Genomic DNA, 13,810 nt, shown 5'->3' on the forward strand with positions numbered 1-13,810 from the left:
CAGAGCGAAGCACACAGATCCTTCTAGTACAATACCTATCTTCAAGGAAAAAGTGGCTCAGACATGGTCCTCGCTTGGAAGTTGGAACAATTACCCAAGGAACATTTTCGGATTGAGTATGTTCTATTTAAGTTGGAGTTTGTGGATGCCAAATAGAAAATCTGTATTACAAGGGAACGATTTCTGGATAGATAATTCATAAAGAGAAGTCTAGCTCTTATATATAATTACATTACACATGTAGACAGAAAGCCTTCTTCGAGCTCACAGAGGCTGCAGGTTGCAAGCTGCCACGGAGTCGATTATCCAAGCACTTGTCGCAGCTTTGCCACCGGAGGCGCAGGCCAGCGCCTGGGCATCATCGGCCTGCCTGCGGTGCTGGTCAGCATCAAACTTCACCTTCTCCTGATTCTCGAGGCTGTACACAACAATGACAGGGGAGCTGTCATCAAGCAACTTCTGCTGGTCTCTTGAGACAGGCTTCCGATGCAGAACAGTGCCACCGGCTGCAATGACGAGGTCTTGCAGGAAGCCTCTGTAGGACTTTGTGTAGTCTCCATGGAGGTAAAACCGCATGCCATCGAACAGCTTTGGTTGCTGTATAATAAATGAACAGTTAACTGAATGCTGTAGCATATACCCATGAGCAATCATGCTCAATAGCTCAAGCAGACAAACAACTTTATTCTGGTCCTTGAAGCTACGGTCATGCTGAATTGGCAGTTTCAGGTATATATACAACAAATTACTTCCACTACACATATAACAGTACAGTATATATAACAGTGAAAGAAATTACCTTCTTGATTACTCTGTGTCTTCCTAATCTGGGACCTCCTGTAACCCCATGAACATCAGTAGCGACTTCAAATTTCGTCTCATCAACAGGTTCCATGTGATCCATGCAGGCCTTAACCCCTACATTATAAACTCACCAGTCAGCAACAAAGGTCATCAATACCAATTCTGCTCAGATAGGGCAGTCATGAGTCTGCTATCCACTTACAATCGATGGAGACGATCCATTTGCCGTTCAAGATTGCCATCAGAAATTTTAGTGTGCGCTTGCAAGCACCAGAGAGGTCAGTTGATGCAATAACATGGGTAACACTAGGACTCCAGCTTGTGGAAATAGGCAGGCCGGCTAATTTTGCGAATTCAGATACAACTCCCTGAGTAATTTGACCATTTTGTTTCAGTTAAAACTCATACGGAGATAATATCATGTATCTGATCAGGGAAATAAGATAAACATCATAAAGTACCTTCTCGGCAGCAGAAAGAGCTGAACAGCAGAGAACCCACTTCTGTGTTGAACCAGATGGCCATTTCCAGTTATTTTTGCAATCTTGACTAGATTTTACCTGAGATGGACTGCAAAAACAATTGTGCCTCAGTAAGTATAATAATATATTTGACAGTCTTACACCATTACTTGACTATGTTTCATAAGCATGTTCCAGACATACCATTTTGGTGCTATTATCCTTTTGGATTGCTTTTGTGGCTCAGAAATTTCATTAGGCAACTTGGAGGACTGATGCAAAGGGCATAGCATCACAAAGTTTTCCTGACAGTGAAAGTAATAAATTGGAGCTATAAGGTGCCAATTTCGAACTTTGAAAAATGTCAAGGAATTATTCTGGTAAACTTGAAATTACTAGTTTCAGGACACAATATACCTGTTTCCTAAAGAAACATAATATACTTACATTATCCCATCTACATTCTGGGATCAATTTAGCACATGTGAAGTGGAAGCTTTTCCGACAACTCTTGTCAAAGCATCCAAGCGCTGCACCTTTAACTCCACAGCAAGCACATTTGATCCTTTTACTTCTAGTTAACTCAGCCATAAGGTTAAACACGGAGTCATCTTCAAAGTAAACATCTGGAGCCCTGTGGAGATTAAAAAGGTATAATATAAATTAGCTAAATATACCGAGAATAAAAATATTTTGCTACAATATAATCATGTGCTAGAAAGGATGACAAACCACTCCGTGCAGTTCTTGTGAGAATGTATGACATTAGCCCCTCCACTAAGCTCTGTGGGAACTTGTTTTCCATTATGGTAGTGAACCATCTCACCAGACACCTTCAAGAAAATAGAGACATTCGCCATCAGTTGACCAAGGATTTGGAACTCCAAGAAAAGGCATTTGAAAATTATCTGAACATACCTCAGTGATATCAACAGACTGGCAGAAAGCACAGCAAACCTTAGAGACAGCACCGTTACATTTCTTCAGGAAAGTATTGCGCACAGGGCAGGCTTGGAGCTTTCCAAAGTTAGTAATCACTGAACAATCTATTTGTTGAATGCCTTCTGCACAATTGTTCTTAGCAGATACATCCATTACTGAAGGAGCTACATGTATTGCCTCATTACTTTGGCATCTACCACGTAAAATGCTTGATGTACTTCCACCAATGTTTGATTTCATGCTAGTTCCGATCTGACTGTTCATTTCTCCAATGGACTTGCTCTTTTTACTTTTACCATCTAAAAGTTTGTGTTGGGTGCAACTTCTCATGAAACCATGGAGTACTGGTGCTTCAGTTTCGTTTCTAGAACCATTAATAACTCTTATCTTTTCAGCATTGGCACCATTGGGCATTTTTCTAACTCGCTTACTACTTGGCTCATAGTTAGTTTCTGTAGTCTCAACTGTACTCATCCCTGTTGTTCCCAGCTTCCTTGCACTTTTCTTCTGCTGACTATTTTTTCCCTTTCTCTGGTATCTTTCTGAAAGTTGTTCATCATGTGCTTCAGTCTCCAGACCATCTTGAGGGAGAAATGTCTCTGAAGAGTTATAATTAGAGCAAGGAAATAGATTGATGTTGTTAAAAGCCTTGCTTCTTCTACTTGAAGTATTATTCTCTGTGGTACTGTTTTTCTCACATGACTTTGCAGCAAGATGTTTAGTACTATTTGAATCTTGTTGATTGGGATCAGCTTCTTTTATGCTGACCTTCAGATGATCGGGCAACTTTGTCTTCTTGCTGTTCCTACCTTGTGTCTTCTTTCTCTTCTGCTTAATTTCCTTAGCATGGACAAGCTGAGCTGCATTACTTGCGTGATCTAACCTTTCAAATGAACAACTAAGCTGTATATCTTCCTCATCATGTGTTTCTGATATGTGATCTAGTATATCCTTACATTTACCCTATAAAGTCAAAATTGTTGAATAAAATACATGCTCAAAATAAAATAGGTGCAAATCATAAGATTATCAAGAAAGAAAGAATTGATTAAAGGTAATAGTCTCTGGCCTCATGTAGCAAAAATACCTGCTTTTTCGATGGAGTAGAACACAGCTCCGGAGAGCAAGGTCTCTGGGTCCATTCGAAGATTTCGCTATCAAAAATTTGTGGAACCCCAACTTTGCTCTGCAACACAAGTAGCTTATGGTAAGGAAAAGTTCTTTAAGGCTGGTCAGCATGAAATTTAAAAATAAAATTATGTTCAGAAAACATACATTTGGAGTCGTATTAAGAGGTGTTTCATCTTCAGAATCTTTAATATCACTATAACAAGGTGCATTGTGGCGCAAGGGTGTGGCCAGCGATAGAGGTTCACTTAACGTTTCAACAGTGCCAATTACTTCATCCTCTCTTTCCCTCAGCCAAAAAAACGGTGACAATGAAATGCCTTCAGATTTATCAGAAGCCAATGCTTTATCTTTGCCTTGAGCATCTTGATTCAAATTATTCGTTGGCTCTTCAGGCTTCATGATCTTCCGAGGCCTCACTGGTGTCTCAGATTCAGGGAACGGCGTCACATGTATTCTCTTGTTTGTAGAGAAAGAGGACTTTTTAGTAGGACGAGATGCAGAAGCCACAGCAGGTTTCGTTGTGTTTGCTTCCTTCTTGGATGTTATCTTCTTCTTTTGCACCGCTGATTTTTTAGACCTTTTGGGCCCTTTCCTGCTGTCAGCAGGTTTCAATCCATCTTCAAAATCAAGAATAAGACTGTAAGCTTTGAGATTGTAGAACAATTGTCCATTTTTTCCAAAAGTTGATTTCAGTTTTAGAGACAGATCTCCAGCTATACAGCAGACAGCATGCTGAAATTAATACAACATGTGTGGTGCGACCCAACAGGTGCAAAACACATACATAACTAATCACCTGTGTCGCTGTTGACCACTTTGACATATGCTACCAAACAAAAGAACTGATGCTGTGTCACAAAATTACCTGCAACTTCCACCGCAGAAGTCACCTGTGTTGAGACCACATTAGTTCCTGTTGCAGCCTCCATGCTTTTCAAAATGCCGACCAAATTGTCCATGTGTGGTGATGGCCTTATTTCTACAAGCAAAACCAAAGCTTTGTTATAATGCTTCTGTGCCAGATAAAAATAAGGCGATTACATCAGAACTTCCAGAGTTACAGTAAACACCAGTGCATCAATATCGTGGTGGAAAAAGAGTATACTTTTGGTTTTTATATAGCTATAGAAATATTGAACTTCGGCAAAGTAAGCATTCCATCCGTTTTTACATTACATAATTCTCAGAGCATGGCAAAACAATCCCGTATCGGATATAGGTAGGTCCATTAATTCAGAACTTCTAGAGTTACAGTAAACAGCCAGTTCATTACTTTCTATGGCAACCAAGCTTTCGATAAGGTTAGTTGTGGCAATGTTAGTCATGAACCAAAAAGGCCCTAAAATCAGACAAGTTCAGGAAAAATAGTACTCCCTCCATTCCAAAATTCTTGTTGTGGTTTTAGTTGAAATTTAAAATTGTATAGTTACATAAATATTGATCTTTTTTAATTAAGTAGGCATTTCATCCGTGACTCCGTACATACACAATTCTCAATCAGAAGGTTAAGCATCCGTGATTCCGTGTTAACATTAGACAATTCTCAGTCAGAAGGTAAAGCATTTTTTGCAAGCGCAGCAAAACAATCCCACTCATTTGCGGTCCAGCAATTTCCACGCAACACATAATAACTAATATAACAACTGAAACAGGGTGAGGCGACAACTATACCACTGACCTCTTCGGCGGAACGGGACCTTGCACACGGGGCAGCTGGAGGAGGATTTCATCGACTCCATGAGGCAATCGCTGCAGCGAGGAGGGGAGGGGACATATGAATCAAGATCGAACAGAACCATCTATCGTATAACTTTACAGCGAGATCGAGACGGATGAGGGCAGGGAGAAGGGACTCACTTGCAGAAAATGTGATTGCAGCTGACGGATACCGCGGATTTGAGCAGGCTCAGACTGCCAATACAAAACAGATATACCAGTTAATTCACAAGGGAAAAATCAGTCAAGATGGACAAGAAAATGGATGGATCGAAGAACTGATGGGGACAGATCCAGGTATAGAGCGCCGGTGAAACGAGGGAAGAAAGGGGGCGGGCGGCGTACCAGATCGGACACTTGAGCTCCCGTCCCATCTTCTCGAGGCTGCCCATGTCCGCCATTCCGATCGCTCGGTCTCCTCGGGTCTGGACTGTGGAGTTTGTGCAGGGATGGAGGGGTCCGGATTTGTGAGGACGAATCACGAATGTGAGGAGGGGATTTCGGAGGAGATTTATTTATGTTGGCGGGAGTTTTCCCTCCAAGGTTTCTTTTCAATTTGGTTTCGTGCGTATCTTCGCCCGGAAGGAGCCGAACCAGCGGCTTCGCGCCGCCGACAGACTCGCCTTGGTGCCACGTGTGCCTCATGTGGCCTTGCCTAACTGGATTTGTTTTCTCTCTACCGCTTACTTTGGAAAAAATAAATCTTAGAGCTTCTCCGCTCTCAAACTCGAAACCCTCACACGGCGTTTGCTCTTACGTGGGAAAAAATCGGCTAACACCACATCCACTGAAAAACAAGCCACACATTCTACGCGACCACGGTGATTTTTTAATTATAGGGAAGAGTATGGAACCAGTTATAGCCTCTATTTTATCTTTTTTGTGGTCGCGTAGGATGTGTGGCTTGTTTTCGTTGGACGTGGTGTTAGCCGCTAGTTGCCCCCTGTAGGTTGGAGCTGCCCCGGGGTGCTGGATAAAGAAAATTTTATATCATCGCAAAAAATATTTGTAGAGAACGCGGTTGGCTACGTTCTCTCTCTCTGGCGTCTCCATTTTGGCTATTTGGCCCATGGAAAGGACGAGTGGAGATGTTCTTAGCTAAACTAAGTCACTACGGTTTAAGAGTTTCATCATAGTGCACACGGGAAAGGAGGATTAATTGGGGCGGATTTGAGACAAAATTACAGAGATAACCTTCTTTTGACAAAGCATTTCAGATCTGATATATGATACTACCTCCCTTCTCTTAAATACAAGGCCATTATTAAAAATACAATTTTCAAGATAACTATTTTTTTCTCGAGAAGAACCGATTAGATTTCTCCCTCGTACAATGGTCTTAGTAGTATGAAAGCCGCATGTAGCCATAGAGATATAGAACACCACATGCAACAAGTTTAATTAGCTCTAAACACGAAAAGTCTCCAACATAATTAGTCATGCTATTTATTATTTTATTTTATTTTCTTTGTATTTGGGAATTGAGATAGTGGCCTTATATACAAGAAGAGAGGGAGTACTAGAAAGCTTCGATACATTCTAAAAAAAACTGGTGTAGGCAAAAAAAAAATTTGGAGGCGTTTCCAGACTTTTTTTTCTCTCCTTCACAATTCCTTACTGACGGCCGAAACTTATCTCACGGAAATTTTTTCTACAACACGAACAATATTAGAAGGCAACAACTAATAAGAAAAAACAAGAAAACCTAATTCTACTCGAACTTTGTCGCGGCAGAGAAACAACACGAATCTGTGTCGCGGTAGGAAACATGGTATATGGCAGATGTATATGATGGTGGCGGAAACGATCTGGTGGGTGTATATGGCAGTGATGTAAATATATATGGTGGTGTATATGACAGTGGCAGAAATATATATGGTATGTGTATATAGCAGTGGCAGAAGTATATATATGGTGGTGATGATTTGCGAGCGATGCGAGTATGCGGCGGCGGCGTAACTACTATGACCAGAACTCGAAACTCTAAAGAACTAGACGCTAAGACCAGCAACTCGACACGAAGATGCATACACAAATTCAACTATGCAAAACTGAAAAGACAATGCAAGGCGTGGCAGGGGCTATGGGACAGATGATCTAAATCTAATATATTTTTGGCTTTTTCGTCGGTTTATGGTATGATGGCAGATGCAATCTAAACTAGGAAAACTGTAAATCTCACCGAGCAACCTGAAATCTGATACCACTTGATAGGGCAAAGGTGTCCGATCTTTCGATGAGAGAATGATATCGTCGATTTGTTGGTGGAGTTCGTGCTTGACGATCCGACTACACGTGCAAAGCTCGTGCGCCAATGCAATCTCTAGGACAATCTCCGGGAGTTAATGATCTTGCGGATGCACGATCAACCTGACCAGCGAGGGTCTTAATTCCTACCTGAAATCGAGAACAAGTAAGAACTAATAATGCAATCAGAATATTGCGGATATAGATGAAAACTTCATTGAATAAGGTGAGATGCCGAATAGTCGGTCTTGTTCTGAGCGTTGGCCTCAAAAGAAGTACACGAAGAGTTGCAGCAATGGCTAACTTTTAGTCTAATCAAAATCTCAGTCTAAACGTGATGGCTATTGGGGTATTTAAAGTAGGAAAATGTGGGGTTTCGACCAGCCATGCATATGGTGACCGAACCAAACCCTAGAAGGCTTTTCCCCCTTTAATACGGACTCTAAACGAGGGCTTACTTAATTCCTGCGAAAATTACATGGGCCTGGCCCAAACTTGAAAGTGACGCAACACCATGTAACCATATGTGTGGTGACCCGGCATACCATTGCATGGTGTAGTATGCAAGTCTGATATAACACCAATAAAACACCGTTCCACTAGTATTATATCGCTCAGAGTGGTACAACAGAAACATATGCGGGTCCAAGGCATGTCTATAGAATTACAATATTGACTCTATTACATAAGATCATCATAGCCTCCTACTTTACAATGAGGAAAAGCTGCAAATAAACTCCAGAAGAACGACTCGTAGTCTAGTCTTATCACGAACTCCATTTGTAGAGTATTTAACTAGCTATAGAGGCTAAGAATAGATTCTAACTAAATAGGAGCTACGTTTAGGAAGATAGTTTCCTTCTATGGCTAATTTAGGTTTTCTCCTTGTTGGATGTGTATTTGACTCTTCTGACAGGGTCTTGTCTCTTGAAGTAGTTGTTGACTCCTCGACCTTCGAGTTGCACTGTAGATCCTCCTTCGATGCCTCCATATCTAAGCAGGGGATTTAAGAGTGGGATGAGTACGAGCGTACTCAACAAGTTCATTATAGAAAAGATGTGTTTAATGCACTAGCTACGGCATTAGACCAGAAAGTCTAATACCAATGCAGGTTTTCATAACCATTTCTTCAAAAGGTTGCTTTTATTCAGAAGAACTATGTCCGTCAGCCTTCACCGGTTTACTAGAACTTCATGGAGTTCCTTTCCGGCAGCGTTCGCAGTTCCATATCCCGGAACAGGGAGTGACAGGTCACGGTTCTTTACACTCTGCAGAGGTGTGTTGTTTTACCCATAAGAGATCTTAACCTTGGTGCCAACCGGGCGCGCAACCCGTCCACACTTCCTTTGGTGTCAGGCCCGGTATAAGGTCTAGCCAATCATGTTCCTCCGCTACCTCGAACATCCACCCTTTGTTGCAAACTCCGACCCTGGGTCCACGCCGGTTCACTTATACCAATTAAGGATGGGCCCCGACCACGACAACAATGCAGGGATCTACCATACATTCCTACGCCGGCAGTTGCAACCCATCATAGACCTCATTACCGTGGGGACTTCTACGGGTTCCCCCTGCATCTTGTCTCTCGAGATCAAGTGCACCCAGTAATGAGCATCCGTTGATGAACGAGAGGTGGAAACACTTTTGACTATTCCGTCCCACTCCGGATCTTATGGTTAACACGGGTATTACGGCACAAGAATCACTGGATGTCGTCGTGGTGAACGAGCAGATGCCATAGGATGGCTTAAGTTGGGGCCGAATGGACGTATGAGGATTCGGGGGAGGGTTTGCGATTAGATGGGAAGAACTTCCGGATGCTTTCCTCAAGAACACAACCAAAGGCCGGTATGCAAGAAGAGAGACAAGAGGAAGAACTCTTTACTAGATCGCTAGCTTCATTGATCTCAACATGGTTACAAGTTTCTCAGTACACAGATCTCTCTCTATGGTCTTGCTACGTGCTACCTGTTGCCCGCTCGTGAAGAAGGGCTGCCCCCTCTCCTTATATAGGGGAGAGGGTGGCTTACACTGGAAGAAACCCTAATGGCATCTTTGACTAGACAAACTACTTTACAAAGCTACTTTAATCATAGATGACACCGGAGTCCTCTTTAATCGGGGCGCCGACGTCCTCCGGCTTCTTTGACCGTCACCCTTCTCTTTATCGTCGACCCTTCGTCAAAAGTCACTTTGCTTAGCTCATCTTGTCTTCTAGCTCTGGAGAGAATCTTTGACCAGTCCTGCCGACAGGCTCTCCTTTCCGGTATCTTCTTTACCGGATTCCGGTATACCCCTCTTGGGGATTCCGGCGTAGCTCCACTTAGCTAAACTCTTAACCTCAGGCTCCGGTATAAACATTAAACCGGTATCCTGATGGCACAAGCCATCCGGTTTGGCATGCCTTTGGCATACGGGGGTCATCCCCCAACATTAGTCCCCGAAGCTGGTATAGCCTGGAGGATTCTATCCCACAGGCCATGCCAGGTTCTCATTTTCCTCGGATACCGGTTTAAGTACTCATGTCCCGAGCCTAGTTCCGGCACCTTTACCCTTGTTCTTTTTCTTTTCTTTGCAAAGCTTGTTCCGGCATCTCTATTGTCCGGTATCATGTGTCTTTATTGCTTCCTCGGCGAAGTCGAGAATATCTTGGGCCTCGCGCTCGACGAGACATGCGCACCGTGGATCGACGCGCCGGTGTCGTGGGTCACTTCCCTTCGACTCTCGCGCGCTCATTTAATGCACCGCAACTGATCCCACTACCTGTTCGCAGTCCCGTGTGCGCCTCCGTGTGGCTCCGCGCTTCTTCGCGTGTACTCCCTTGCCACGTGGCGGCCCAAGGCACGAACCGTCGTGGGCCGCGAGGCGAACCGCCGCGGCCCAGCGGTTCCCTGGCCCACTTTCTTTCTCTTATATAAACGCAACCGCCCGTTCCTCTTCATCTTCTTCGCATTCTCCTCCCTTGCGCACAGAGCCCCAAGCCTTTGCGCCACCGCCGTTTTCCGTTCACCGTCGCCCGTTCAAGCTTAGGCGCCCGGCGAGCTCACGCCGCTCCCCCGTTGGATTTCGTCGTGCGGAGATCTTCTGCAGCAACCTTGTCGTGCCCGCCGCATTCGTGTTTCTTTGCGAGCTTCTCCGCCTCGCCGCCGGCGGAGCTCTCCGGCGGCCGCAGGCCCACTCCGCCGCCGAAGAACGACTCCTTCGGCCGACTCCGCCGCTTAAGGTAGGTACCAATCTTGCTTCACTTGTCCTCTGGTTGCCTTCCAGATCTTGGGCGTTTGGTGTTCTTATTTCCTCTTTTTCCTTGATTTTCTTCTTACTCGTAGATCTTCACGCGGGGTCCAAGTCTCGGGATTCGTGTTTTTTCGCTTCTTCGCAATGTCCGGCGAGGAGTCCACCTCTCGCATCTTCTTCTTCCCTTTCTCTCAAGCGCCGTAGACCCTCTCCCCGGCGAATCCACGGCCTCCGACCCGATGGAAACCAATTCCGGCAACCAGCGAGGAATCCGGTAGCCACCAAGAGTCCGGTGGCCCCTAGAATCCGGTAGCTTTAGCCAAGCTTCCGGTAGCGCAACCTCCAGACAGCTCCAGCCAATCTTCCGGTGAGGAGCCTTCCCCAATTACCCGCGGAGCTCGGATGGGTTCCGGTGTCACCCAATTCGAAATTGACTCGGTTATACCGGTCTCGACGGATTCCGGAAGGAGTTTCTTGCCGGATTCCGGATGACGAAATCGAACCGGATCCCGAAGATGACGAATATGTTGTCTTTCTAGCTCACTTTGAGCGTGGCTTCGGCCTTCCCGCCTCTCCCTTCTTCCGCTCCTTTTTAGATTTTTACAAACTCCAACCTCACTCACCTTCCCGGCAACGCCATTTTCTACCTCTCTTGCTACGCCACCTTCATGGAGGCCTATATCGGCATTCGTCCCATTCGTGAGACGTTTGCTCGCTTCTTTGCTCTTCGGATTAACTCCGTTCGGGGCAAAGATATTCCTAAACCCAAGCCCCCGTTCAGTGCGGGTCTTGCATTGTCGGCTCCCGTCAAGGGAGCCCCTTTTTAAGTTTTCCGGCCTCGAATCTTGCCGGCTGTGGCAAGGGACTTTCTTCTACGTGAAGAATACCGGCCGCGCCGATCTCATCGATCTTCCTCCCTACGAGCCGGGCCCCCAGCAGGACCAACCGGAGCTACAACCCGAAGTCCGATCATGCCGAAACCAGCCGGGTGGTACGCTTCTTGGCCTCTTTGAGGAAGGAGACCAAGATCTGCTCGGATGACATCATCCGCACTTTCATTTCGCGCCGTGTGCTTCCTCTACAGCGCCGCGCTCATAGGATGAGCGAGATGTACGGCCCAGGCGATCCTACCAAGATCACAGGCCGTCCTCTTAGCAAAAGGGATGTTGTTCGCAAGGCTAGCGGATTTGCCAAACTGCTATGCCCTCCGATTGGGAATGGGGCCTCCTTCCCCTCTCGCACCGATAATCCTCCGACCCAAGAAGTAAGGGATTACGCGACAGGGGTTGTCTCTCGACCGGTAGCTTTACGCTCTTGCTAATCTTGCTTTTTCTCGTTTCGGAGCCAAGGACCGCTTCCCCTCATCGAGGCGGAGCGACGCGGACCTTGCCGGCCTCGCGCCCTCGACTCCTTCGACCCGGATCCTTACGTCTTCCGGAAAGACTTGAAGATGGGCAAGACCCGGCAGCGCGCCTTGGCCGGTCTCCGCCGAAACCAACCGGGTCCGCCGACGACCTGGTCACGCTTGAGGTATTTTCTCTTCCGGCTTCTTTTATCTCGTCCGCTATTGCTTTTCTCGCGAACCGCTTTTTAGCCGGACCTTATCCATAGATCCACGAGCACGTGCCGCCCCTGCGTGCTGAGGCGGGCTCCGAGTTTGTGGACAAACTCATGGCCCAGGGCCAAAGAAGAAGCAGCGCACATCTGATGCCGGCGGCAGCCAGGCCCCTCCCTCCAAGCGCTTCCGGACCGAGCCTCTGGGGGAGAAGCAGGTGGGCATGCGTCGCTACGGGCGCAAGGCGATGCCAACCTCTTCCGGGTAAGTTACTCGTTTTCCGGCTTGCCTCTTTTTCGCCAAGTTCTTTTTCCGTTTGCATTTTCCAACTGTCTTTTCTTTCTTTTTCTCAGCCCTGCGCTCAAGCTTGGCCCAAGGCCATCGGGCTCTGAGGGATCCGCAAGGACCTCAACCCCTCCTCCTCGCTCAAGCCCGGCATCACCTGGTGCCGAGCAACATCTCCGCCTCCCTTTCGGGGGCACAACAAATTCGGGCGTGCGGCCCCTTCACCGTCGGATCACCGCACGGAGGAGGATTCTTCCTTCCTCCGTAAACCCAAGACACCGGCGCCAGCAATATCGGCGCCGGTGAAGAAATCGCCGGGGCGGCGGAGCCTCCAGCTCCTCCCGTCCTTGAAAAACAACAACCTCCGCGCCGGAATCTTCCGCGCTCGGAAGGTTCTAAAACGGGTGATGCACCCAGCGCTCCTCCGTCTCCACGCTCCCTCCCGATGCCGCCGCCGGTGCTCCTCGCGCCAAAGCCCTCGGGCCACTCGCCGCTGCGCCGCCCAAGAGCTCCAAGCTCATCAAGGGGAAGGCGACGGCCTCCAAGCACTTCCTCCGGCGGCCGCAGCCCTTGGTGCCGCACGTCGCCAAGGCCGCCAAAGATGTCGCCGCGAAGCCCACCGGCCTCCTTGGCCGCATTACGGAGTTCAAGCGTCAAGGCCGAGACTTGGGGCACCTTCCGCCCTACGCCCGAAGTGGAACGCCGCGGACGTAAGTCCGGCGACCCGCGGCTTGGGCAAGGATAGGCTACCGGCTCCCGATCCGGCCGGGGATCGGTCGTCCGAGGAGCACTTCATGCGGCTCCGCAACGCCGTGAAAGAGCTCGACAGGCGCGTGGTATGATGCCACGAACAACCTCGATGGTACGTTTTTCTAACTTTTCTCAGCCCTTACCGGTTTCTTTGTTCCCGGCTTGGTCTTATCTTTTCTTTGGTTTCATGCCGGTTTCTCTCTTGTCTATCCTCCCGAGTCCCCGAGTTTTGTGGTGAGAGCGCAGCTCTTAGTACAAAACTTAACTTAAAAATTCAGCATGAAACCGGCACTCGCCAGATCCCCGAGTCTCGGGTTAAGAACTTTGTTCTTAGCGCAAACCTTGACTTAAAACTTAACGCAAAACCAGCACCGCTGCCCCGAGTTTCGGGTTAAGAACTTTGTTCTTAGCGCAAAACTCAACTTAAAACTTAGCGCGAAACCGGCATCTGCCAGTCCCCGAGTTTCGGGTTAAGAACTTTGTTCTTAGCGCAAAACTCAACTTAAAACTTAGCGCGAAACCGGCATCAGCCATCCCGAGTTTCGGGTTAAGAACTTTGTTCTTAGCGCAAAACTCAACTTAAAACTTAGCGCGAAACCCAACGCTGCCAGTCCCGAGTTTCGGGTTAAGAACTTTGTTCTTAGCGCAAAACTTTACTTAAAACTTAACGCAAAACCGAGCATCG

General features: G+C 46.9%; 1 protein-coding gene across 1 annotated transcript; it reads right to left on the bottom strand.

The window, feature by feature from the left end:
• Positions 1-264: 264 nt before the first annotated feature.
• On the bottom strand, positions 265-5,469 carry LOC124649943 (protein BREAST CANCER SUSCEPTIBILITY 1 homolog). Its single transcript, XM_047189511.1, has 14 exons — positions 5,400-5,469; positions 5,196-5,249; positions 5,017-5,087; positions 4,204-4,317; positions 3,483-3,955; positions 3,295-3,393; positions 2,184-3,170; positions 1,998-2,098; positions 1,713-1,899; positions 1,470-1,570; positions 1,266-1,374; positions 1,007-1,172; positions 800-918; positions 265-597 (listed from the first exon to the last, which is right to left on the bottom strand). Exons 1-14 carry the CDS (start codon positions 5,453-5,455, stop codon positions 265-267), a joined length of 2,970 nt encoding a protein of 989 aa, XP_047045467.1. The 5' UTR covers positions 5,456-5,469.
• Positions 5,470-13,810: the final 8,341 nt, after the last annotated feature.

Source organism: Lolium rigidum, chromosome 4 (assembly GCF_022539505.1).
Source record: "Lolium rigidum isolate FL_2022 chromosome 4, APGP_CSIRO_Lrig_0.1, whole genome shotgun sequence".
In the NCBI taxonomy this organism is placed as follows: domain Eukaryota; kingdom Viridiplantae; phylum Streptophyta; class Magnoliopsida; order Poales; family Poaceae; genus Lolium; species Lolium rigidum.